Source organism: Anomaloglossus baeobatrachus, chromosome 3, assembly GCF_048569485.1.
Source record: "Anomaloglossus baeobatrachus isolate aAnoBae1 chromosome 3, aAnoBae1.hap1, whole genome shotgun sequence".
Classification (NCBI taxonomy): domain Eukaryota; kingdom Metazoa; phylum Chordata; class Amphibia; order Anura; family Aromobatidae; genus Anomaloglossus; species Anomaloglossus baeobatrachus.
In genome coordinates, this window is record NC_134355.1 from 172,258,542 (window position 1) to 172,286,460 (window position 27,919).

General features: G+C 41.6%; 1 protein-coding gene across 3 annotated transcripts in view; it reads left to right on the plus strand.

Annotated features, from left to right (window-relative positions):
- ACOXL (acyl-CoA oxidase like) overlaps positions 1-27,919 on the plus strand; it is a 483,610-nt gene that overhangs the window by 358,798 nt on the left and 96,893 nt on the right. For all 3 annotated transcript variants that reach the window (XM_075338173.1, XM_075338174.1, XM_075338175.1), the window contains exon 16: positions 6,679-6,766. In XM_075338173.1, the coding sequence (XP_075194288.1) occupies positions 6,679-6,766 (88 nt within the window). The remainder of the gene's footprint in view (positions 1-6,678; positions 6,767-27,919) is intronic.

Below are 27,919 nucleotides of genomic sequence, written 5' to 3' on the forward strand. Positions count from 1 at the left end.
TAGCATTGTTTTAGGGAGGAGAGCCCGCTTAATTCACAGAGTGTGTGTCTCTAGTAGCACGGGCTGGGCACAATATACAGGCACTACAATATACTGGATATGACAAGAGCTTAGTTGCAACTTTTAATTCTGCAACATTCACTGTATTTAACTTCATGGGCATTTTCCAAAAATAAAATCATCCCTACACCCATAGATGAACTCTCAGGGGGTATAATTTCCAAAACGTGGTCAAATGTCACGCTAGCATACTAGGAATGCCGGCATTCCTCTGCACCTTGTGCAGTGTACCTGCTTCTCTCTTCTCTGCCATCTGCGTATAAGTGCAGTCTCGGCTGTTGTTCCCAGAGAATGCCCATGTGATGCTCGGCTCTGCTCCCACCTAGGCTGCAGGCTCTACACATGTTGTGTAGGGTTTCCTGCTCTCCAGGGGTGCACACTTCCTAATCTTGTAGGGAGATGTGCGCACCTTGCTAAGATTTCCCCAGCCTATTGCTGGGAGGCACCAGCTATTTAAATATGTTGTCCAATATAAGCCCCAAATTGTTTTTAAGCTAATCTGTGCTGTATTGTCATTTAAACACCCCTACATTATTTTTTTTTTGTTTTCTAACTTTTGTTCCTCTTGAATTATTATTTTATTCTCTGCAGACACTTTGTTTACCTGCAGCTCAAGCAAACTTAATTTTTCCTTTCCTTGGTTGCCAAACCTCACAGTCAGAGCTGGCACTGCCCGGCCTCACTGTCCAACCCCACCCTCTACACACTCATTGGCTATCAGTATTCTGCTCAGCACTGATCACTCCAGCATTGGAAATACAGAGCAGTGATACTACTTCTCGTCTGTGACAGCACAATCACATCACATCCACCGCACATATAACGTAGTTATGTGCCCCATCCTTGTCCCCATAATATAGTAATGTGTCCCATCCTTCTGCTCATCTTGTAGTAATGTCCCCTTTCCTGGTTCTCTTCTTATAGTAATGTCCCCTTTCCTCGTACTCGTCTTGTAGCAATGCTCCATCTTGTAGTAGTGTCCCCTATTGTGCCATTCTTAACACACGCAAAAAAAACAATGAAGACAAATTCTTCTCACCTATCCTCGTTCGCTTGGTGGCCTGTTTCCTGCTTCTTGAATGCAGCTGGTGTAGGGGCTGCTGCTGACCATGCTTTATATCAGAGGACAGATTCCCGGGCGCTGCGCAGGGACGAGCTCTGTATACAGCTTCTCCAGTGATCAGCTGCTGACCACTGATTGGCTAGCGGCTGATCATTGCAGTAGCCGTATACAAAGCTCGCATCCGTGCAGCGCCCGGGAATCTGTCCTTTGATATAAAGTGCTGACTGCACGGCCCCAGCACAGGTAGTGATTAGCAAGGGGTCTGAGGGCTTGTGCGCCGCAAGCAGCATCAGGGGCTGCATGCGGCCTACGGGCAGAGTCTTTGAGACCACTGCACTACGGGATATGTGGGAGGGTGTGGGGAAGGGGGGTGGGGACTCCATGCACTGTAACCACCCAGCAGGCCAGTAACATAAAGTCTGCTGTGTTGCCCATCAACAAAGTCCTGACCCTATCGACGGGACATCACAGGAAGCAACAAAATCCCGTTAGGAGTGGTCACATGACTGCTCTGAGCCAGGGGAGTGGGGCTGACAGCAGGGCAGGTAGGTAATTGCTATTTAGTTTCCTGCCCAATAGTGAAATGGCAAAATAGTCAAAATAAGCCAAATAACCCCTTTAAGGCTTCTCCCCCTGATAGGAGGAGCAGAGCATTTTGTGTCTTTGTATGTGTTTCTCCTGAAGGATTGGTGTCTTTTATTCCTGAGTCCAGTATACTCCCTGAGTCCGGTCACCTGTCTGAGTCTGGTATCCTGCAAGTAGTCCGGTTAACCATTGTTTCATCATGCTCAGGTACCTGTGTATTCAGGGACCAGCGTATCCAGTTACTGTCAATCCCCCTGGACTCCAGCCTGGTGCTGTGTCGTATATATTTGTGTTGCTGCCATGTGATGTTCCCTGACATCCTGCCGTGTGATGTACCCTGTTATCCTGTCTTGTGATGTACTTGAAGTCCTGCTGTGTTACCTGAAATCCTGCTGTGTGATGTACCCTTATTCCTGCTGTATCCCGTGAATAAAGTAGTGTTTATAAGTTACCTGAACTCTGGAAGTATCTGCTGTGCTGACACCTCCCCGCTGTCGTCTTTGCCTGCTGTACCAGATGTCTGGTGTCTGATGATCTCTGCTTGATGTCTTGAGTCTTACCCGATGTTCAGGGTCTGATGACCTCTGCCAAATGTCTGAAGCCTGACCCGATGTCCATGACCTGTGCCTGAGGACCCATGCCTGAGTTCCTACTGCTGGCATCTTGTGCCTGATGTCTGCTGGTGCGTACTTTGCCTGTTCCTCTTCAGGACTTTGCTCTGAGTTTCTGTACCCCCAGTTCTGCTGTCGTGCTGGCATGCTCTGCTGCCACAGTCCCGGTCACCTGCCCTGGGAGTGGCACCTGGCATCCTGCCTCACGGCAGATGTTTAGTCAAGCCCCTCCCTATGCTAAAGGACTGGGTTGAGTTTCCCCCTGTGGTCCAGTGGGTCCACTCTACTACCGGACGCTCGCCGCCTTCCTGGATCCGCTGGCGGTGAGATCGGGACACACTTAAGAGGGTTTCTGCTGTTCTAGCACTTAGAGACATTGCAAATGGAGCCTGACAACTATTTTAGGAAAATCTGTGCGTCAAAAATCAAATGATGCTACTTCACGCCCAATCCCTCTTGTATGGCTAAACAGTACTGTATAGTCACAAGTGGGGTATTGCAGGAGAAATTGTATAATGCATTATGGGGCCCTTGTTTAGTTATTCCCCCTGTGAAAATGGAAATCTGGGGTTAAAGCAACAGTTTAGCGGTAAAAATGTAATTATTTTTTCTTCACCGCCCAGTAGTATAACATTTTGTGACACACTTATATATACAGTAGGTCAATATACTCACTGCACCACTAGATGAATTCATTCATTCAGGGGTGCAGTTTGTAAAATGGAGGTACTTGTGGTGGATTTCTGCAGTTCTGGCAGCTCAGGGGATCTGCCAATATAACATGGCACCAGCAAACCATTCCAACAAAATCTGAACTGCGATATGGCACTGCTTCCCTTCTCAGCTTTGCACTGTACCTCAAAAGTAGTTACTGATTACATGGAGAGGGTATTGGCATACTCAGGAAAAAGGACACAACACACTCTATGGTCCATTTTGTTTTTATTAGCTGTTCTAAAAATTAAAAACTTTAGTCTAAAGCAACATTTTAGTGAAAAAATTGAAATTATTCTTTCTTCATCACCCAATGTTATAAATGTCTGTGGGATACTTATACTGTCAATATGACAATATGCTCACTGAACCCCTAGATGAGCTTATTGAGCAGTTTAGTTTGTAAGATTGGGTCACTTGTGGGGGTTTAAGGTGCTCATCACACATCTAGATAAATTCCTTGAGGCAGTCTAGTTTTTAAAATAAGGTTGGTCACATGTTGGGGGATTCCTCTGATTAGGCACATCAGGGGCTCTCCAAATGCAACATGTCGTCTGCTATAGATTCCAGACAAAAGACAAATGGCGCTCCTTCCCTTCCAAGTCCTGTTGTGCACACAAACAGTAGTTTTCCTCCATACACAGATTTTCAGTATACTTTAAGAGAAGTTACATAATAAATTGCATTTTGTCCTGTTACCCTTGTGAAAATGCAAAATTTGGGGTTAAAGTAACATTTTAATGGGAAAAAGTAACATTTTCATTTCTTCTTTCCACATTGCTTTAGTTCCTGTGAAGCACCTGAAAGGTTAATAAACTTCTTGGATGTCGTTTTCAGCAGTTTTAGGGGTTACATTTTTAGACTGGTGTCACTTTTGGGTATTTTCTTTTACATAGGCCTTGCAATGTTGCTTCAAATGTGATGTGGTTCCTAAAAAAAATGTTTTGTATAGTTATGGGGAAAAATCAGAAATTGCTGATAATAAGTTAAAAAGGTTAAAAGATTAACAAAAATAAGTTTAAAAAATAGTGCTAATATAAAGTGGACGTGTTGGAAATGTAATTTATTAACTATTTTGTGTGACATACCGTATTTTTCGGACTATAAAACGCACCGGACCATAAGACGCACCCTGGTTTTAGAGGATGAAGATAGGAAAACAAAATTTTAAGCAAAAAATGTCGTCATCACACACTGTTATGGGGTGAGGATCTGCTGCTGACACTATTAGGGGGGTAATGTCCCCAAATTCTTTACTAAGGTACCCCATCTTGGTAATGATCCTCCTGCCTTGTATATGATCCCCATACTGGTATATATATGTCCCTCAAACTGGTATAGCCCCCATCCTGCTACATAGCACCATCCTGGTATATGCCCTCATCCTGCTATATACCCCCATCCTGCTATATACTGTCATACTGGTATATGCCCTCATCATGCTATATACCGCCATCCTGGTGTATATCACCATACTGCTACATAGCGCCATCCTGGTACAGTGGTACCTTGCTTAACGAGAACAATCCGTTTTGGGACTGTGCTTGTTAATCAAGTTACTCGTTCAGCAGAGCAAGATTTCCCATAGGAAATCATTGCAATGCTGACAATTCGTTCCACAATGTGTTAAATGTCCCATCCTGGTCCCTGGTATTCTATCATTCCACACATGCACAAACGCACACAAACATGTACAAACTCACACAAACTAACACAAACTCACACAAACACACACAAACACACACAAACACACACAAGCACGCACACACACGCACATATTATGCTCACCTTACCTTCCGTTCCATCGCCGGTCTCCTGGGACTTGCTGTTCTGCGGTGTGGGCCGTGTATCAGGTAACCATAACGACGAGGGTGGAACTTCCTGCCAGAGCGCTGACGTCAAAGGCAGAGCCGCTTGCCTCTGATTGGCCAGCGCTCTGCCTTTCACAAGCGGTGACCAGGAAGTTCCTGCTTCGTTAAGCGAGGTACCACTGTATATGCCCTCATCCTGCTATATACCCCCATCCTGCTATATACTGCCATCCTGGTATATGCCCTCATCCTGCTATATACCGCCATCCTGGTATATACCACCATCCTGCTACATAGCGCCATCCTGGTATATGCCCATATCCTGCTATATACCCCCATCCTGGTATATACTGCCATCCTCGTATATGCCCTCATCCTGCTATATGGCCTGCATCCTGCTATATACCCCCATCCTGGTATATGTCCTGCATCCTGTGGCACAGAAAAAAATAAACGTTTATACTCCATTCACTACAGCAGCATCGCTCGTCCTTTTGTCTGTGTCAGCAGCAGCGCCGCTGACCTGTGTGGAGCCGTTCACTGTTCCCTGCAGCATCCCGATATCCTCCTGTCTGCCTGCCCGCTGATGTGTGTGGAGCTGTGTGCACAGGGATGACGTCATCCCTGTGCTCACCGCTCACACAGATCAGCGGGCCGGCAGACGGGAGGACATCGCGATGCTGCAGGGAACGGTGAGTATACCGTACTTATTCACTGCCCCCCCCCGCGCTGAACGCGATACGCAGGGGGCAGTGAATACAGCCGCACATGATCACTCCAGGCTGTAGTTGCCAGGGGTGATCACGCTGGCCAGCTGCTAATTATGTGCGCATCCCCCGCCCATCATCCCGCCCACCTGTCAGCGCCGGCTTCAGCGCTGAGAGATGATAGGCGGGAGGATGGGCATGCATGTGAAATGATTGGGCCCATGTGGTCACTGCAGCACCCTCATTCCCCGCAGCTCTACATTCAGATTATAAGATGCACCTCCTACTTTCCCCCAACATTTGGGGGAAAAAAGTGCGTCTTGTAGTCCGAAAAATAAGGTAACTCTCTTGTTTAAGGCCATAAAAATGAAGTTTGAAAATAGTTTAATTTTTACATTTTTTTTCCCAAATGTCTGATAGTTACACAAATAAATACAAAAAATGTCCTAAATTTATCATTAATATGAAGTACGATATGTCAAGAAATAACATTCTCAGAATTACTAGGATCCGTTGAAGCGTTCCAGAGTTATAACCTCATAAAGTAACAGTGGGCAGAATTGGGAAAAAAATGGCGTTGTCAGGAAGGTGAAAACCAGGCTAAGGGGAAAAGGGGTTAAATGACCACCATTGTTACATGTTTACTGATCAGCATACGTGGGTCGGTGTGTGTAAAGAGACCCTGCGTTTCCCTTGTAGTCTGCAGTTTTATTTAAAGGTGGTCACTGACAGACAGATAATTTGACCTGTCCATAAAGCATTTGGCAGAAACCAGTCTGTGGGTATTTGGAAAACAGCCCAATGTTGAATGTGTCTACAATTTATTTTCAGTGTATTGCATGTCTTCATGATATAAAACCTGTTGTTTTTTTCAATCAGTTAATCAAATGACAATAATGTTGTTAAAAAAAAATCAAACAAAACTCAACAATCTTCTTGCATTTTTTTTTCTTATTTAGTTTTAATACTAATTATTTAATAACCATCTTCTACCTATAAAGTGTATAGTTTGTTCTTTCACATTGTAATAATCATTATTGTGTAATATATTTTTGGGGAAATTTTTAGATTAATATCAAAACTCTCATAGTTTAGCCGTTTAATCCTATACTGTATTTTACATTCAGGTAATGACCAATAAGGAGGAGTTTTTCTCTGCGTGGAATTCTTGTTTGCATCATGTTGTCACTCTGGCTTTGGCGCATATCCACAGAGGTGAGTAAATACATTTCCCATCTAGGTGTTCAATAAATGTGATAGTGACTCCCTTTCTTTTGTAGGATTTTGTTATATTTCAGTGCTACCTAATATATAAGGTAGATTTATTCTCCTGGCTATAAAGTATTTCAGAAAGTGGTGTAAATTAGAGCAGAAATCAATTTCAGCTCATATGTGCCGTAGATTTCTGATTTTGATACACTTGCTTAATTCGGAACATCTTAGATGTTCCCAAAACCACTGGCTAAGTTGTAAGGTCCTGGTCTAGAAAAGTCACTTACCTTTAGGTCTCCCTTTCTTTTTGAGGAAGGAATGAAACAGCCTGCAGTTCTATTCTTGCTCTCACAATAAACAGAAATGGATCAAGCCTCATTATAAGTCTATTATATGTGTCCGAATGATCTAAAAATGGAATCCATAACACTTAAAGGAGTTTCCCCCACTAACAAAGTTCATTTTAATCAATAGCTCTTATGATAATAATTTCCACAATTGGATGTGTTTACGTTTTATTTTCCTGCGCTGAGATAATCTGATATATATGCCCCTGCTATGTACTGCAAGCAAAATACACTTCTTGTATGCCATTGGAACGGCAAATTAATAAAATTTGTTTTACAAGCGCTTGGGGAAATTAATACAGCACACACGGTAATATGGTGTACTGCAGACTATATACATCATGCGACCAGTTTATATAGTATCCAAAACAAAGAAATAACTATGCACCAATAAGAGTCGCAGGGGTGTGTGTAGAAACGTGAATTTTCCCTGCCCATCAGTGTTAGCTGAGCCTTATGACATCATTCAGTTATAAAACAAGATGGTTTCTATAAGAACAAAATAGATTGTATTCTCTCACAGTCTTGTGTAATGGCTGTGTCTGACTGTGCAGGGGCATGGTCTGATCATGCTACATCTTCTGGGTAAGTGAGGACGCAAAAAGGTATAGACATTACAGCACAGGATTACAAATTATTCTTTCTTTGAGGTAAAACATTTTTCAAAAACAGGCAGAGAAATGCTTCACCTCAAAAAAAAAAAAGACTGAGCTACACTATGATACCATGCTGTAATGTCTTTATACTCTTTTGATTCTTCCCCGGCACAGGATCTGTGGTATGATCAGACCATGTCCCTGTACGTTCAGACATGGCCATTACAAAGTACATAGCAGGGGCACATATGTAAGATTATCTTAGCACAGGATCATTTTTAACTATTAATAATTCCAAGATCTATTGATTAAAATCAACGTTAAAATTAACTTTGTTCATTGGAAATACCCTTTAACCCGCCCCATATGCATTAGACTAATGTCGGACAACAATCTAATATGATTGAGGAAATGTTGATATGAAATGTCAGATTTCAGATTGCTGATCATATTGTCTTTCTATTGGTGATGGCTCTCTCATAGAGAATATAAAATAAATTAATCCTGTTGGTAAACCGCGTAATGAGAAAAAAAAATATCAAAATGTCAGAATTGCAGTTTTTCGATCGCTCTAACAACAGAATAAAATGTAATAACAGGCAATCAAGACATTTTACAAGTGTATCGCAATAAATTAGAATATCATCAAAAAGTTAATTTATTTCAGTAATTCAATACAAAAAGGGAAATATATATTATATAGAGTCATTACACACAGAGTGATCTATTTCAAGTGTTTATTTCTGTTAATGTGGATTATGGCTTACAGCCAATGACAACCCAAAAGTCATTATCTCAGAAAATTAGAATAATTACCACAAAACATCTGCAAAGGCTTCTTCAAGCATTTAAAATGGCCCCTTAGTCTGTTAACTTGACAGATGTCCAGAAGGCAGTCAGTGACACACTCCACAAGGAGGGTAAGCCACAAAAGGCCATTGCTAAAGACACCGGCTGTTCACAGAGTGCTGTATCCAAGCATATTAATGGAAAGTTGAGTGGATGGAATAAGTGTGGTTGGAAAAGGTGCAAAAGCAACCGGGAGAACTGCAGCCTTGGATAGGATTGTTAAGAAAAGGCCATTCAAAAATTTAGGGGACATTCACAAGGAGTGGACTTCTGCTGGAGTCAGTGCTTCAAGAGCCACCTCACACAGACGTATCCAGGACATGGGCTACAACTGTCGCATTCCTTGTGTCAAGCCACTCATGACCAATAGATAATGCAAAAAGCGTCTTACCTGGGCCAAGGAGAAAAAGAACTGGACTGTTACTCAGTGGTCCAATGTGTTATTTTCAGATGAAAGTAAATTTTGCATTTAATTTGGAAATCGCGGTCCCAGAGTCTGGAGGAAGAGTGGAGAGGCCACAATCCAAGTTGCTTGAGGTTCAGTGTGAAGTTTCCACAATCAGTGATGGTTTGGAGAGCCATGTCATCTGCTTATGTAGGTTGACTTCATACTTCCCTCTGCTGACAACCTTTTGGAGATGGAAATTTCATTTTCCAGCAGGACTTGGCACCTGTCCACACTGCCAAAAGTACCAATATCTGGTTTAATAACCACAGTATCACTGTGCTTGATTGGCCAGCAAACTCGCCTGACCTAAACCCCCTAGAGAATCTATGGGGTATAGTCAAGAGGAAGATGAAAGACACCAGACCCAACAATGCAGATGAGCTGGAGGCTGCTATCAAAGCAACCTTGGCTTCTATAATACCGCAGCAGTGCCACAGGCTGATCGCCTCCATGCCACGCCACAGTGATGCAGTAATTCATGCAAAAAGAGCCCCGACCAAGTATTGAGTGCATTTACTGTACAGACTTTTTTTAGTATTCTAACACTCCTGAGTTTAAAATCATTTTTTCAGTTGGTCTTATATAATAATCTAATTTTCTGAGATAATGATTTCTGGGTTTTAATTGGCTTTAAGCCATAATCATCAACATTAACAGAAATAAACACTTGAAATAGATCACGCTGTGTGTAATAACTCTATATAATATATGTGTTTCCCTTTTTGTATTGAATTACTGAAATAAATAAAATTTTTGATGGTATTCTAATTTATTGAGATGCACTTGTATATACGGCAAAATAATATCAATAAAAACATCAGCTCAGGACACAAATATAAAACAAACCCTCACAAAGCGCCATATCCAAAAACTGAAAATGTTACAGCTCTCGGAAAGTTGTGGCACAAACAAGATTATTTCTTCTTTACAAAATGTCTGAATATTTTTCACCACTTAATGAAAACAAAAACTAAAATTACTATGATACATAATCATACTGACCTGGAGAATCATACCACCAGGACAGGTTTATGGAAAAATGAAAACTGTAAAATAAAACCCCAAAACACAATTGCAGAATTTCACTTTTTTGCTATCTTGCCATACTTTGATTTTTTTTCCTCCTTACCATTACATTATATGATAAAATGGATGATGTAATTCAACAGTACAACTCATCCCGCAAAAAAAGTCCACACAGTCCCAGTTCCGAAAAATTGAAAATTGAAAATGCTATGGCTCTTGAAAAGTTGTTGCACAAGCAAGATTTGTTTTTTTCAAAATTTCTGAATTTTTTTCCCCACTTAAATAAATAAAACAAAAACTATACATGTTTGGTATTCACATAATTGCATTGACCTGGAAAATCATACTGCCAGGTGTATGTGTGTATATATATATATATATATATATATATATATATATATACAGTGCCTTGCGAAAGTATTCGGCCCCTTTGAATTTTTCAACCTTTTCCAACATTTCAGGCTTCAAGCATAAAGATAAACATTTTTAATGTTGTTGATTCTTCACCATAACAAGTGGGACACAATTGTGAACTTGAATGAAATTTATTGCTTGTTTTAAACTTTTATGAAAAATAATAAACTGAAAATTGGGGCGTGCAATATTATTATTATAATATTATGGCATTTCGGCAGATTGCCAGATCCGGCACAGTTCAGTACAGTGTAATACTGTACAATGGCATCGCGGCAACCTCCGGTCACATGCTGTCATGTGACTGGAGCATGTGACCAGAGCTTGTCACGATGCCATTGTACAGTATTACACTGTACTGGAGTGTGATGGATCCGGCAATCCGGCGAAATGCCGGATGTGTGAAACGACCCTTAGTTAATACTTTGTAGTGCTACCTTTTGCTGTGATTACAGCTGCAAGTTGCTTGGGGTATGTCTCTATCAGTTTTGCACATTGAGAGGTTGAAATTCTTGCCCATTCTTCCTTTGCAAACAGCTGGAGCTGAGTGAGGTGGGATGAAGAGCGTTTGTGAACAGCAGTTTTCAGCTCTTTCCACAGATTCTCGATTGGATTCAGGTCTCTGCAGTTCATCCAGAGTGATCATGGGCCTCTTGGCTTCATCTCTGATCAGTCTTCTCCCTGTTTGAGATGAAAGTTTTGAGGGACTGCCGGGTCTTGGTAGATTTGCAGTGGTATGATACTTCTTCCATATCAATATGATCACTTGCACAGTGCTTCTTGGGATGTTTAAAGTTGTGGAAATCTTTTTGTAACCAAATCCGGCTTTTCACTTCTCTGCAACAGTATCATGGACCTGCCTGTTGGGTTCCTTGGTCTTCATTCTCTCTGTGCTTTAAACAGAGCACTGAGACTATCACAGAGCAGGTGCATTTATACGGAGACTTGATTACACACAGGTTGATTATATTTATCATCATCAGTCATTTAGGACAACATTGGATCATTCAGAGATACTCGATTAACTTCTGGAGTGAGTTTGCTGCACTGAAAGTAAAGGAAACTAATAATATTGCACGCCCCAATTTTCAGTTTATTTTTTTTTACACAAGTTTAAAATGAGCAATAAATTTCGTTCAACTTCACAATTGTGTCCCACTTATGTTTGAAGCCTGAAATGTGAGAAAAGGTTGAAAAATTCAAGGGAGTCGAATACTTTCGCAAGGCACTGTGTGTGTATATATGTATATATTTATGTATGTATGTATGTATGTGTATATATATATATATATATATATATATATATACTGTATGTATGTATGTGTGTATATATATATATATATATATGTGTGTATATATATATATATATATATATATATACAGTATATAGATGGATGGATAGATATAAACTAAAAAAAACAATAGCAGAATTGCATTTTATTTTGCTTTAGCACACTACTAATTTTTCCATGCTTACCATTATATAATATGGTAAAATAAATGGTGTCTTTAAAAAGTAAAACTTGTCCCACAAAAAGCAAGCCCCCACACGGCTATATCGACGGTAAAATAAAACAGTTATGTCTCTAGGAATAAAAAAATACCTGGTCCTTAAGGGGTATGCATGTTTGGTACCTTGAGTACATGTTCTGACTTGGAAAGTCATATTGCCCATTCAGTTTCACATATAGTGAACATGGTAAATAAAAACAAAATAAAAAAACATTGTGGAATTGCATTTTTTTGTAATTTTAACGCACTTGGATCCCCCCCTCCCCTGGTTTACAGTGCTTTATATGATAAAGTGAATGTCATTCAAAATTACAACCCATCCCACAAAAAACAAGCCCTCATATGGCAAAAGATATGGCTCTTGGATGAACAGTAGGAAAAGCAAATGCATATCAAAAACAAAATGGAAAAGCACAAGTACATGAAGGGGTCATTTTTTTTTTTTTTTTTTTTTATAAATTCTTTAAGAAATGTCATTATTTGGGGTCTTGTGAGTTTACAAAACCCCATTAAGTAGTTCTAATGTATGAGATATAATTACCACGAGTATATTGAAGCATTTAGATGAAAACATATGTCTCATAGTAAGCTTAGTAAGGGGATGACATCTATACAATACAGAGAAACAATCATTTGAACAGAGACAGATTCATGGATAAGCAGAAACAACCTACGCAATAATCAGGTTAGCTCAGGTAGCAGGTTATATAAGGTCAGTAAACTTATGAAACACTCTAAACTGTTATTCTATTAAAAGGAGATGATGTTTAAAGTGGACATTGTTTGATCTTCTTTAGAGGTAAATGACTTAAAATGTTCTTGTTTATGATATGTTATTAGTTGTAGGCTTGGCTCTATAAGTCGAGTGATGTGATAATTATATATAGATAGTGCTATGACTCAGCTCTGGTTCAAGATTTCTCTATCCTTGCATTTTACATGTTACATAGTCACATAGGTTGAGTAAAGACCTAGGTTCATCTAGTTCAACCTTCTTCTACCAATTATACATTGCTATCACTAAATCATCTATAACAGACAATGTTGTGTGTACTGAGGAAATCATCCAGCCCCTTTTCAAAAGTTGTTATAATGTCAACCATTACTACCTTTTGAGGTAGTGCATTCCACAGTCTGAGTGCTCTAACTGTAAAGAACCCTTTACTGTTTAGCTGCCGAAATCACCTTTTTTGCACTTGCAGTGAGTGCCCCTTGGTCCTTAGTAGAGAGATGAGCAAACCTTTGGCAGTTCGGTTCGACAGGTACAGTCGAACCCTAAAAAAGTTTGGTTTATGATCCCAACTTGATCCGAACCTCAATGAAAGTCTGTAAATGGACATTTTGTGTCTCCACCCATTTGCTGCCAGCCATAAACCGAACACTTCCAGGTGAGGGTGGGCGGCATTTATCAATTTATTTTTTGTGTGTGTGCACACTGCATCTGATCACGCCGATTTTATTCCAAGTGTGAGCCGTTCAAACACTGCAAGTGGTTCACACAGGGCTGAGTCAATCATACCCTAGCACAGCGCTGCTTACTTGAGTGGTTTGCACTCGTAACTCACTCGAACTTCGAACCAAAACTTTGTTTTTTTGGAAGTCGGTTTCTGCACCCGAACTCCGAACATTGAACCTAGGTTTGCTTATTTCTAGTCTTTACTATTGTCTTTGAAAGGAATAAGTCATGTGCCAGTCCTTTGTATTGACCAAACATCTAATATATAAAGCTGAGAGTGTGTGTGTGTGTGTGTGTGTGTATATGTCTGCTAAAGGAATCTGCACCGTCGCATTTACAATCACGAAATTTTGCACAGGCACCCCATGTAACTCAGGGAACATCATAGACTATGTTTGGATGGGAAAATGTAACCCCGCGCTTTACAGTTACACTCCAAAAAACCTGCCTCTATTAAAGTTAATGGAGCTGTGAGCTTTTAGGTTATTAATAGGATCTGTAATTGGTTGCTATAGGAACAAAATACATTGTTAGTATAAGAAGCTTATGCGTGAGGTAATAAGATGTCAGTGGGGAGACAGAGAGAGAGAGAGAGAGACAGACAGTCAAAAAGGCAGACAGACACCGACAAACAGGGAAAGAGACTGCCAGACAGGGAAAGAGACAAGGAAAGAGACAGAGACAACGAAAGGGACAAGGAAAGAGACAGAGACAAGTAACTACCGTGTTTTTCCAAAAATAAGCCCTCCCCCGAAAATAAGCCCTAACATGGATTTTCAGCATTTTTGGAGCAAGTCTTAAATATAAGCCCTCCCCCGAAAATATGCCCTAGTCGCGGATCAATAATGAAGTGTCCATGCAGCTAAAAAAGTTACAGATTCTGCAGGACACTTCATTATACACAGCGGGCACCCCGTAATCACACTCACTCGACACTGACCTGCAGTGATCGCATCCATCAGATCTCACACACACACACACACACAAACATCGTATCGCACACACAATCAGATCACACACACAATCATCGTATCACACACATAACCATCAAATCACACACACAAACAATGCATCAGACACACATCGGATCGCACACATACCACATCCAGCGACACCAATCTCTTCTCGCTGGCAGAATCCTAAGAGGCTATGCGGTGGAGCACAAGGACCTGCAGCAACAGGACCTGCGGACACACGTGACTTCCTCCCATCATTCCCTGTGGCCGGAAGCGCTGGATGTGATGTGTGTGTGTGTGTGTCACTGTGTCAGCCAGCAGCAGGGGACGACGATGTGCAGCACCCACCTGAGACCACAGGAGTACCTGGGAGCCATGCAGACGTCCGGGTCTGGTAAGTATGAGTCTCCTGGGCAGTGGGGGTCTCCTTTTTTGGGAGGTAAACTTACCCCTCAACCGTGTTTCTCCAAGAATAAGACCTCCTCCAAAAATAAACTCTAGTGCTTTTTTTTTGGGGTGAGGGGGGGGGGCAAAAAAAATAGAAGACAGTGCTTTATCTTTGGAAAAACACGGTAGACAGGGAAAGAGACAGAGCCAAATAAAGACAGACAAGTAAAGAAACAGGGAAAGAGAAAGAGACCAATAAAGAGACAAAGAAAGAGACAGACGGGGAACGAGACAGATGGGGAAGAGACAGTTACTATCCTGGGCAACGCCCGTGTACTACAGCTGGTTAATATATATACTGTGTATATATAATATGTGTAATATATAACTAGCTGTAGTACCCGGGCGTTGCCCGGGATAGTAACTGTCTCTGAAAAAGTTGGATTTGTTTAACTTATAAAAAAAAAAGACGTCTCAGAGGAGATCTCTGATAAACATAAGTAAATACATATATATATATATATATATATATATATATATATATATATATATATATATATATATATATATATTTATTTAGAGATCTCCTCTGAGACGTCTTTTTTTATAAGTTAACCAAATTCAACTTTTTCAGCCTCTCATTATATGGGCTGCCTTCCATTCCTTGCTAGTTGCCCGCCTTTGAACTCACTAACTAACTAACTAACTAACTTCTTAATATCATTTTTAAAATGTAGAGCCCAAAACTGGATCATATATTCCTGATGTGGCCTTACAAGTTATTTATACTGGGGTAACAATACATTGGGATTACAGGATCTAATCTTTTTTTTTATACACCCCAAAATTTTGTTTGCTTTGCAGCTGCAGCTTGACATTGAGTGCTGCTGCTCAGATTACTTGTAACCAGAATACCTGTTCTGTAGTCTGGAGTCTACTGCCATTTACTGCAGCAACAGGATTACTCCGTCCTGAGTGCATTACTTTACGTTAATCAACATTACATCTCATTTGCTAAGTGTTTGGCCATTCAGACATTTTATTCAGATCGTTTTGTAATATTGTACTATCCAGGTCAGTTTTTAATATCCTACATAGTTTTGTGTTGTCAGCAAAGACTGAGACTTTACTATCAGTCCCATCCACAAGGTCATTAATAAAGAGATAAAGAATCGATCCTAGCACAGATACCTTTATGACTACTCTTTGTTTTCTATCTTTTAGACAATTTCTTACCCATCTGCTTATAGTTTCCCCTATTCTTTGCTTCTGTACAAGACTTTTATGTGGCACAGTATCAAATGCCTTTGCAAAGTCTAAATAAATCACATTATCTGCTGCAATACCATTATTCAGATTTACACTTGTCTTCTTGTAGAAACCCAAAATGTTGGTTAGACACAACTTATCTTTCATGTGTCCATGCTGGTTATCAGTTATATTATTCTCTGTAATATATCATTGCATGTCATCTCTTAAAATGCTTTCAAAAACCTTGCACACCACTGATGTCAGACTTACTGAACGGTAGTTGCCGGGATCCACCTTTACCTTTCTTTAATATGCGCACCACGTTAGCCATTCTCCATAAGATACAGCAGTCTGTCAATTACTGAGCTCAATTCCCTCAATATCCGTGGATGAATGCCATCTAGTCCATGGGATTTTTCAGTGGCTAATTTACTCAGACGCAGGCGTACTTGTTCTTAAATTAAATTAGTTTTATCGAGGGGGGGGGTGGAATTTGATTTTTGCTTTGTTGAATAATCCCTGGGATAGTCATTTCCTTGGTGAACACGATGAAAAGTGCCTGTTCAATATCTCAGCCTTTTATTTGTCCTCCATAAAGATCTTGTTATAATCTTTTATGAGACCGATACCATCCTTTTTTCCTTTTGGCATTGATGTAGTTATAAAAAAAGTGGGGTTTATTTTAATGTCTTTGGTGATTTTTGTTTCAGTAGCTAATTTTGCTACCTTGATTTCTTTTTTTGCATTTCCTATTGAGAATTTTATACTCCTGAAATGATATTTCTGTATTTTCAGCCTTGAAGATTTTGAATGCCTTTGTTTTTGTTTTATTATACTTTGTACTGTTTTATTTATCCATAGTGGTTTCTTTTTATTCCTGGACGTTTTATTACCAGAGAGTATAAGTTTTTTACAGGACTGTAGTAGTATATCCTTAATCTTCCACATTTATGTTCAGTATCCCCAGTTACCATGACATTGTCCCAATCTGCACGATTAAGCTCTTCCCTTATTTGTTGAAATCCGCTTTCCTAAAATTCCAGGTTTTAGGATTTTCTTTTTAAAATGTTCTATTGAATATTCCTTTGAACCTTACCAAATTATGGTCACTGTTGCCCAAGTGCTCCCAGACTTGTACAAGCTGGCCATAAAATAACCTAAGGCGTTTGGAGCGGTGTGCAGACTTACCCGGCGGACAGAATTGGCTGAAAATTGGTATGTACAGTTAGGTCCAGAAATATTTGGACAGTGACACAAGTTTTGTTATTTTAGCTGTTTACAAAAACATGTTCAGAAATACAATTATATATATAATATGGGCTGAAAGTGCACACTCCCAGCTGCAATATGAGAGTTTTCACATCCAAATCGGAGAAAGAGTTTAGGAATCATAGCTCTGTAATGCATAGCCTCCTGTTTTTCAAGGGACCAAAAGTAATTGGACAAGGGACTCTAAGGGCTGCAATTAACTCTGAAGACATCTCCCTCGTTAACCTGTAATCAATGAAGTAGTTAAAAGGTCTGGGGTTGATTACAGGTGTGTGGTTTTGCATTTAGAAGCTGTTGCTGTGACCAGACAACATGCAGTCTAAGGAACTCTCAATTGAGGTGAAGCAGAACATCCTGAGGCTGAAAAAAAAAGAAAAAATCCATCAGAGAGATAGCAGACATGCTTGAAGTAGCAAAATCAACAGTCGGGTACATTCTGAGAAAAAAGGAATTGACTGGTGAGCTTGGGAACTCAAAAAGGCCTGGGCGTCCACGGATGACAACAGTGGTGGATGATCGCCGCATACTTTCTTTGGTGAAGAAGAACCCGTTCACAACATCAACTGAAGTCCAGAACACTCTCAGTGAAGTAGGTGTATCTGTCTCTAAGTCAACAGTAAAGAGAAGACTCCATGAAAGTAAATACAAAGGGTTCACATCTAGATGCAAACCATTCATCAATTCCAAAAATAGACAGGCCAGAGTTAAATTTGCTGAAAAACACCTCATGAAGCCAGCTCAGTTCTGGAAAAGTATTCTATGGACAGATGAGACCAAGATCAACCTGTGCCAGAATGATGGGAAGAAAAAAGTTTGGAGAAGAAAGGGAACGGCACATGATCCAAGGCACACCACATCCTCTGTAAAACATGGTGGAGGCAACGTGATGGCATGGGCATGCATGGCTTTCAATGGCACTGGGTCACTTGTGTTTATTGATGACATAACAGCAGACAAGAGTAGCCGGATGAATTCTGAAGTGTACAGGGATATACTTTCAGCCCAGATTCAGCCAAATGCCGCAAAGTTGATCGGACGGCGCTTCATAGTACAGATGGACAATGACCCCAAGCATACAGCCAAAGCTACCCAGGAGTTCATGAGTGCAAAAAAGTGGAACATTCTGCAATGGTCAAGTCAATCACCAGATCTTAACCCAATTGAGCATGCATTTCACTTGCTCAAATCCAGACTTAAGACGGAAAGACCCACAAACAAGCAAGACCTGAAGGCTGCGGCTGTAAAGGCCTGGCAAAGCATTAAGAAGGAGGAAACCCAGCGTTTGGTGATGTCCATGGGTACCAGACTTAAGGCAGTGATTGCCTCCAAAGGATTCGCAACAAAATATTGAAAATAAAAATATTTTGTTTGGGTTTGGTTTATTTGTCCAATTACTTTTGACCTCCTAAAATGTGGAGTGTTTGTAAAGAAATGTGTACAATTCCTACAATTTCTATCAGATATTTTTGTTCAAACCTTCAAATTAAACGTTACAATCTGCACTTGAATTCTGTTGTAGAGGTTTCATTTCAAATCCAATGTGGTGGCATGCAGAGCCCAACTCGCGAAAATTGTCACTGTCCAAATATTTCTGGACCTAACTGTATGCTACTAAAGGCATGAGGAAACGGAAAGCATCTTAAAAATTTTTTTATACCAAAACTACCCACCAGGGGAAAAAGTGGCGCTGTACAGTAAGCGCGCCTTGCAACTCAGTCTGCAAGATGCCTCTTTGCTGGATGATGCGCTGTTAGTGCGATTGTTTTATGAGAATGCCTGGAATGCTACAGCTGCACTGAGAGCCTTTCGTCATTTGAAAGACCTTCACACACGTAGCAGTCGAATGGCTGTCAATTCGCTGAGACATATGACACATTTTGAGGCAACGGAGTTATTGAGTGTTCAGCCAAGGCACGGCTGACGACCGGTAAGCAGAGAGGTTGTGGAGGACATTGCCACTGCCGTTGTGGAACAAGGCACAAACAACCCAGCCGGGTGCAGCAGTGCACGTATTGTTTCCAGGCAATTGGGGCTCCCGTACAGCACAGTGTAGAAAGTTCTCGGAAAGGTCTTGCGGGCATACCCATACAAAATTAGCCATTATCTACAACTTCTTGCTTATGACAATGATACCCGCATGACATTTGTATTACTGTTTCTGGCAAAAGTAGAATTGGGCTTGGAATGTTCTGTGGTGCAACAAAGCGTATTTTTACCTGAATGATACAGTGAACACACAAAACTATCGCATAATGGCTACCAAAAATCCGCATGCGATCGAGGGGGTTCCGCTGCATTCGCCAAAGGTAACCGTTTGGTGTGGCTTCACCTCCTTCATCCTCAGACCGTTCTTTTAAGACATGACGCCAACTGGGGTTGTTACCGTGACAGCAGCGAGATACCAGACAATGCTGGAAACAGTGGTCGTTCTGCAACTCCAACAGAGGCAGTGTATTCAGCCGACCATCTTTATGCATGATGGAGCACTTCCTCACATCGCAAATCATGTGAAGAACGTTCTGTGTACACATTTTCCCGATGACAGGATTTTGAGCTGGTCCTTCACTAACGCATGGCCACCGCATTCGCCCGATCTCAGTCCTTGTGATTTCTGGTTGTGAGATCACTTGAAAGAGCGTGTTTATCGGGGAAATGTTGACATTGTGGCTGACCTCAAAGACCACATCATTTTGGAAATGCACTGCATCCCATCAGACATGTTACATGCAAACGTCGAGCATGTTCTGCATAGGATGAACATGATCACCATGCATGATTGCGGCAATATTGAACAGTTATGCTAGTCTGTGGAACAATTGTGACATCTCCAATTATTGGCACACGGTTTTTGGGCTGCTCACTCACTGTACAGCGACACTTTTTCTCCTGGTGGGGCGTTTTGGTATAAAAAATTTTAACAATGCCTTTTGTTTCCCCATGCATTGAATAGCATACATACCAATTTTCAGCCAAATTTATTCACTGGGTCAGTCTGCACACGGCTCCAAACACCTTTAGGTTATTTTGTGCCACCTTGTATATCTGAAATTATATCTGGTCTATTTGACAGTATCAAATCCAGCAAATTATCTCCCCTAGTTAGTTCATCTACCACCTGAGAGATGTAATTGTCTTGATTTGTAGATAAGAACTTGCAGCTTGTAGCACAACCTGAAGTTTCTGTGTCCCAATGAATGTCTGGATAGTTGAAATCCCCCATAATAATTCTATTAAACGCTGGCCACCAGACAGCATGAAAGCCTTGTCCATGGCCATGGATGCCAAAAGTTTGAGGTGTAAAATCTTCATGACAGGCTCACTTTAAAAAAAAATAAATTAAAAAATATAGATTTATATAATTGTGTTCATCATGAGGTGGAATAATGTGCAACTGGTTCTGTCAGATTACGCCAGTTGTGCTATCTGGATGCGTTTGTTGCACTCTGCATTCATGTTGACTATAAAGTGTCACTATTGATAAATGTGCACCATTATCTTGGTGACAGGCTCTTTTAGACGCCATTGCATTGTAGTAGTAAAATAAAATGGATTGATACCAAGATGACTTAAGGCCCTGTCACACAAAGAGATAAATCTGCGGCAGATCTGTGGTTGCAGTGAAATTGTGGACAATCAGTGCCAGGTTTGTGGCTGTGTACAAATGGAACAATATATCCATGATTTCTCTGCAACCACAGATCTGCCAAAGATTTATCTCTGTGTGTGACGGGGCCCTTACTGTATGTTATGAAAACATGGACGGACCATGATGGCACCACTATGTGTTTACAAAGCAGCGAGTCTTGTAAAGTGACAGGTTAGTGAAAAGAAAGTGACAGCTATAAACAGCCTTTCATGAGATCTATGCTCTGTGCAGTCATAACGCATTGGGATGCATGTAATGTTGTGAAATATCACATTGTCTTATGCCTACTGCACAATTTAGCTGTAACTTTAAGATCATATGGAATATACTGTATATATCAGAACCTAGCAAAGTGGTTTGTAGAGTATTGGTAACGAGTATTTATAGCAGCAAAACTCCATAGGCCTACAGTGTAAATAGCTCAAGTATTGACTTATATGTATGTTTGCAAATACATTTATATAAGAAATGTACACTACAGTAATGAAGAACTCAGCACTGTTACATATTAATATATGAATAGGAACAACACTACAACCCTTTCATAAATGCTAAAGCCCCCCAGATAAAAGTTAAAAAGCATTTTCTCACCTCCTATATTGTCCCAAGGATATCTGTGCTCCTGGGGATCACCTGACATTATTTCACAAGACCACTGCAGCCAATCAGTGGCCACTGATCAGCTGCAGCCTTCACAGTTCCATGAGACAGAATTCTGAGGACTGCAGTCTATAAGTGGTTGTCAATAGGTGGCAGTACTCATGTGACATCAATAACTCAGTGCCAACATTACTTGATTGGCGATGATCTAAAAAGTGAGCATATGTTTTTATTTTATTTTATCTTGGAGACTCTTTAGGGTGGCAAGCCCTTTATAAGTAAGCCTGTCACATTTTAATAAGCAATATGATCTGTTAGCATCATGTTATAGTGGAGTAGGAGCTGAGCAAATTGCTATAAAGGGCCCAATTCATCAAAGCTTTTACTCTAGAATTTGTCAAATTCATAGTGAGGCACATGCCACTTTTTAGACATGCCGGATTGATGGATGAGAGGTGTATGCCTCATAATGAATCTGGAGCTTCTGACTCTAGGACTGCTCCTTACCAGCATGAAAAACACTGGTCTTGAGGAATAGTATTGTAGTCTAACATTTATTCATTTAAATCTCTGCTCAATCTGACTTGGCGTTCAGTAGGTGGTCTTATGTAGTGGCTCTGTATTCATGTCCATACAGAGAGCATTGTCCGCGATAAAGTGAGACCATCCAATTTACTTCCTAGCCCAGGATCAGCAATGATTTCACACAATAAAACATAGATTATAGTAAATCTTGTTCCACAATCGAGGCCATTGTAAGACTCCTAAAAGAACACATGTCCGAGATCCAGTGTAGATGTATTCCGGTGCAACCAATGCTCCCCCTCCCACCAAAACTTAAAAGAGGACCCCTATAGTGGTACTGTCACACAGAGTTTTGCACAAACTTTGCCGACTGTCATGGTGGTATTGGACTCTGATGGTTTCTCTGGTTCCTGGGATCAACACAAGCAGACACAGGCGTCGACCTGCTGTGTGCTAATTCATAGGCAGAGTTAATCTCTGCTAGTCTGCTTGCTCCATTAAGCATCTGTTGTGTGGAGACTTATCACATCTGCTCCTCTCCTGTTTATACTGTTGGAATCCTTCTACCCATGCCAGCTATAGTTTATTCTATGTTGGTCTGTGAGGTGTGGTGTCCCAGACTCTCTCTAGTGAAAGTCGTGCTTGGTTGTGCTTTTTGCTTGGTCAGGTTGTGGAATGTGCCCCTGTTGTTCTGTATTTCCTTTCTGCTCTTGTTTCCTCCTGAATCTCTTCTTGTCTTATCCTGTCTGTGTGCGTGCTCTATGACAAGAGTTTTGTATTTTTCGATTGTCCATCTTTATCTGTGGTTTCAACACACCCCTGTCCCATTCCTCCCCAGGGGGAGGTAGAGTGGGATTAGATCAGAACAGGTCAGGAGCAGGAACAGGATGAGACTCCGGCTTCTATACTATTAGGGGTATCCCTGAGGTAGAGATAGCACAGGGTCCCCTAGCTTGAGGAAAAGATTAGGAGACCGGGTTCCTTGCTATCCTAAAGTCAGTAGATACCAGTCCTGGATAACATATAAGTTATTACGATTTAGGTATATACAATATAGTTACTTACAGCTGATGTTCTTTCTGATTGGGTTCGTCTTTTCCATTTGGTCTAAACCGTCTTGATGGCCTCTTTTAGCCTTGACTCTTTTGCAAGGTTTATAAGATAGACACATTTGACTTTTTACTTTTCTACATGATAAGGTCCCCATATACAATGATGGTCCACACAGCTCCTATAAATTATACTATATACATTATAGTACAGTTGGAATAATTGTGAATTTACACTAAAAAAATGTGGGGGGTTTTTGCATGCCATTCTCAGGCAGTGCTGGCTCCCCCTCTCTCCTATATATAGTATGATGCCCCTGCAGCTCCCTATGTAAAATATAATGGTCTTCTCAGCTCCCTATTTATCGTATGATAACCCCCTATAGCCTCTTATGTACAGTATGATGTCCCTGCAGCTCCTCTACATAATCACTGTGCAGAATTATTAGGCAAATGAGTATTTTGATCACATGATAATTTTTAGACATGTTGTCCTACTCCAAGCTGTATAGGCTTGAGAGCCAGCTACCAATTAAGTAAATCAGGTGATGTGCATCTCTGTAATGAGGAGGGTTGTGGTGTAATGACATAAACACCCTATATAAGGTGTGCTAAATTATTAGGCAACTTTCCTTTCCTTTGGCAAAGTGGGTCAGAAGAGAGATTTGACGGGCTCTGAAAAGTCCAAAATTGTGAGATGTCTTGCAGAGGAATGCAGCAGTCTTGAAATTGCCAAACTTTTGAAGCGTGATCACCGAACAATCAAGCGTTTCATGGCAAATAACCAACAGGGTCGCAAGAAGCGTGTTGGGCAAAAAAGGCGCAAAATAACTGCCCATGAATTGAGGAAAATCAAGCGTGAAGCTGCCATTTGCCACCAGTTTGGCCATATTTCAGAGCTGCAACGTTACTGGAGTATCAAAAAGCACAAGATGTGCCATACTCAGGGACATGGTCAAGGTAAGGAAGGCTGAAAAACAACCACCTTTGAACAAGAAGCATAAGATAAAGCGTCAAGACTGGGCTAAGAAATATCTTAAGACTGATTTTTCAAAGGTTTTATGGACTGATGAAATGAGAGTGACTCTTGATGGGCCAGATGGATGGGCCAGAGGCTGGATCAGTAACGGGCAGAGAGCTCCACTCCGACTCAGACACCAGCAATGTGGAGGTGGGTTACTGGTATGGGCTGGTATCATCAAAGATGAACTTGTGGGACCTTTTCGTGTTGAGGATGGAGTGAAGCTCAACTCCCAGACCTACTGCCAGTTTCTGGAAGACAACTTCTTCAAGCAGTGGTACAGTAAGAAGTTGGTATCGTTCAAGAAAAACATGATTTTCATGCAGGATAATGCTCCATCACATGCATCCAACTACTCCACAGCGTGGCTGGCCAGTAAAGGTCTAAAAGATGAAAAAATCATGACATGGCCCCCTTGTTCACCTTATCTGAAGCCCATAGAGAACCTGTGGTCCCTCATAAAATGTAAAATCTACAGGAAGGGAAAACAGTCCACCTCTCAGAACAGTGTCTGGGAGGCTGTGGTGGCTGCTGCACCCAATGTAGATTGTAAACAGATCAAGCGACTGACAGAATCTATGGATGGTAGGCTGTTGGATGTCATCATAAAGAAAGGTGGCTATATTGGTCACAATTTTTTTGGGGTTTTGTTTTTGCATGTCAGAAATGTTTATTTCTAAATTCTGTGCAGTTATATTGGTTTACCTGGTGAAAATAAACAAGTGAGATGGGAATATATTTGTTTTTTATTAAGTTGCCTAATAATTCTGCACAGTAATAGTTACCTGCAAAAACAGATATCCTCCTAAGATAGCCAAATCTAAAAAAAAAAAACACTCTATCTTCCAAATATATTAAGCTTTGATATTTATGAGTCTTTTGGGTGGATTGAGAACAATATTTGTTGATCAATAATAAAAAAAAATCCTCTAAAATACAACTTGCCTAATACCCTGTTTCCACGAAAATAAGACACCGTCTTATATTTTTTTTGCCCTGAAAAAAGCACTATGTCTTATTTTTAGGGGGTGTCTTATTCTCGAGGAGACATGGTTGGGGGTAATTTTATCCCCCACAAAAAGCAGACCCCCCCATCCCAGGATCGGCATACTTACCAGCCCCAGGCGTCTGTATGGCTCCCAGATCCTTCTGTGATCTCCCATCAGGTACGCTGCACGCCTCCCCTGCATCTGGCTGACATCAAATCTCTCTCTCACACACACACACACACACACACTTCTCCCTGCAGCTGTGCTCCCCTGCGTCTGGCTGACATCAGATCTCACACACACACAAATCAGATCACACTCACTCACTCACACACAAACACACACCCATCTCACTTCTTCCCACCCCACGATCCCAGCAGCTGCCGTGCTCCTCTGCCTCCTGCCGACCCTCACAGATCCAATCGCATACACTCACACACACTCACACATCAGACAGTATACACGCACACATCTGATCGCATACACACACACCCCACTTCTCCCTGTGCCCTCCGGTGGGCGGTCCCAGCAGCTGTGCTGCAGCCATGCTCCTCTGCCGACACTCAGATCCGATCGCATACACTCACACACACACACACATACACATCAGAACACACATCAGAACACACTCACACATCCGATCGCATACACTCACACACACACTGACGATATCGCACATAGGCGCTCCCAACATCCGGAGATACCACTTGCTTCCGGTCATGTGATCCTCCGGCAGGTCCTCGAAGGGCACTACACCGCACAGTATCGCCGCCGAGAAGCAAGCGATATCACTGGATGTTGTGAGTGTGTTTATGCGATCTGATGTGTGTGTGAGGTGTGTGTGAGAGTGAGTGTGATCTGATGTGTGTGTGTGTGTGTGTGAGAGTGAGTGAGTGAGTGTGATCTGATGTGTGTGTGTGTGTGTGTGTGTGAGAGTGAGTGAGTGAGTGTGATCTGATGTGTGTGTGAGAGTGAGTGTGATCTGATGTGTGTGTGTGTGTGTGTGTTCCGCCGCTGCAGGACCTTGATGCGCTCACCTGCTCCCAGTCGGCTTCTGGTAAGTATGATCGGGGGTCTTCTTTCTTCTGTCTTCTCTCTTCTGGGGGTGCCCGCTGCCTATAATGAAGTGTCCTGCAGTGTCTTTAACTCTTTCACCGCTGCATGACACTTCATTATTGACCGCAGCTATGTCTTATTTTCAGGGGATGTCTTATATTAAAGCATCCCTGGAAACTCCTGCTATGCCTTATTTTCGGGGGGCGTCTTATTTTCGGGGAAACACGGTAGTTCTTCACACAGTGTTGTATGATGTCCCCACATCCCCCTGTTTATAGTATGAAGTCTCCACAGATCTCTATATACAGTATGATAGGCTCCTATATATTAGGATGGCCCCACAGCCCCTCTCTATATAGTATATTCCCACAGCTTCCTATTTATAGTATAATGGTCACCACAGCTCACTATATACAATTTAATGTCCCCACAACCCCCTATACAGTGGCATGTAAACGTTTTGAGCTTCCCTTGTCAAAATTACTTTTATTGTGAACAGTTAAGCTAGTTGAAGATCCAGTTACGTCTAAAATGCATAAAGTTAAAGATTTCCTTTGTATTTTAATCAAATAAAAAATTATTATTCGTATCTTTTACATTTTTAAATTAACAAAAAGGGAAAATGCAATTGTTTAGGCACCCTGCATGATTAGTATTTTGTAGTACCCCCTTTAGCAAGCATCACAGCTTGTAAATGCTTTTGTAGCGATGCAAGGGTCTTTCAATTCTTGTTTGAGGGATTTTCATCCAGTCTTTCAGTTCTGTGAGATTTCTGGGTGGTCTTAGGCTAGTTTCACACTTGCGTTGAACGGCATCCCTGCATTGCGTTGTGTGACGGATGCAATGGATGTGTTGCATATAATGGCACAACGGATGCAACGGATTGTACAAAACAACGGAATCTGTTTTTTTTTTTTTTTTTTTTTCCTCATTACAGTTTTACCGGCGGCAGACTATTGTGAACGATCAGCTGATCACCCGGCTGCCGGGTGATCAGCTGATCATTCACAATAGTCTGCCGCCGGGTGATCAGCTGATCGCTCACAGCAGTCTGCCGCCGGGTGATCAGCTGATCGCTCACAGCAGCCGGTCGTCGGGTGATCAACTGATCATTTGGCCGCCGTGAATGTGTGCGGGGGGGTGGAGTGCGGGGTTGGTGGAGCCGAGCGGGGCCATGGCGCTGAGGACGTCAGTGCAGCAAGGGATGCAAGGCTGGTGACAGGTGAGTGTGAGTGTGTGTGTGTACATGCGGAGTGCGGGAGGGGGCGGATCTGAGCGGAGAAGTGTCGGGCTCCCTGCACACGTAGCCAGGGTAAATATCGGGTAACTAAGCAAAGCACTTTGCTTGGTTACCCGATATTTACCTTGATTACCAGTATACACCCCTTTGCGCTGGCTCCTTGCACACGTAGCCAGGTTGAATATCTGGTTTCTAAGCAAAGCGCTTTGCTTAGTAACCCAATGTGTACCCTGGTTACGTGTGCAGGGAGCCAGAGAGAGCATGCGCAGCGAAATCCAAAGGATTCCGCTGTACAAAAAACGTTACATGCTGCGTTCCTTCCGCCCGGCGGACGCAACGCAGCATCGGCCAGCGGAAGCAACGCAGGTACTTCTGTCACAATCCGTCATCCATACAAGTCTATGGGAAGCAGCGGAATCCGTTAACTGATTCCGCTGTTTTCCAAAACAGCGGATTGCGACTGAAGGAAAACAACGCACGTGTGAAACTAGCCTTACATGCACTGCTCTTTTGAGGTCT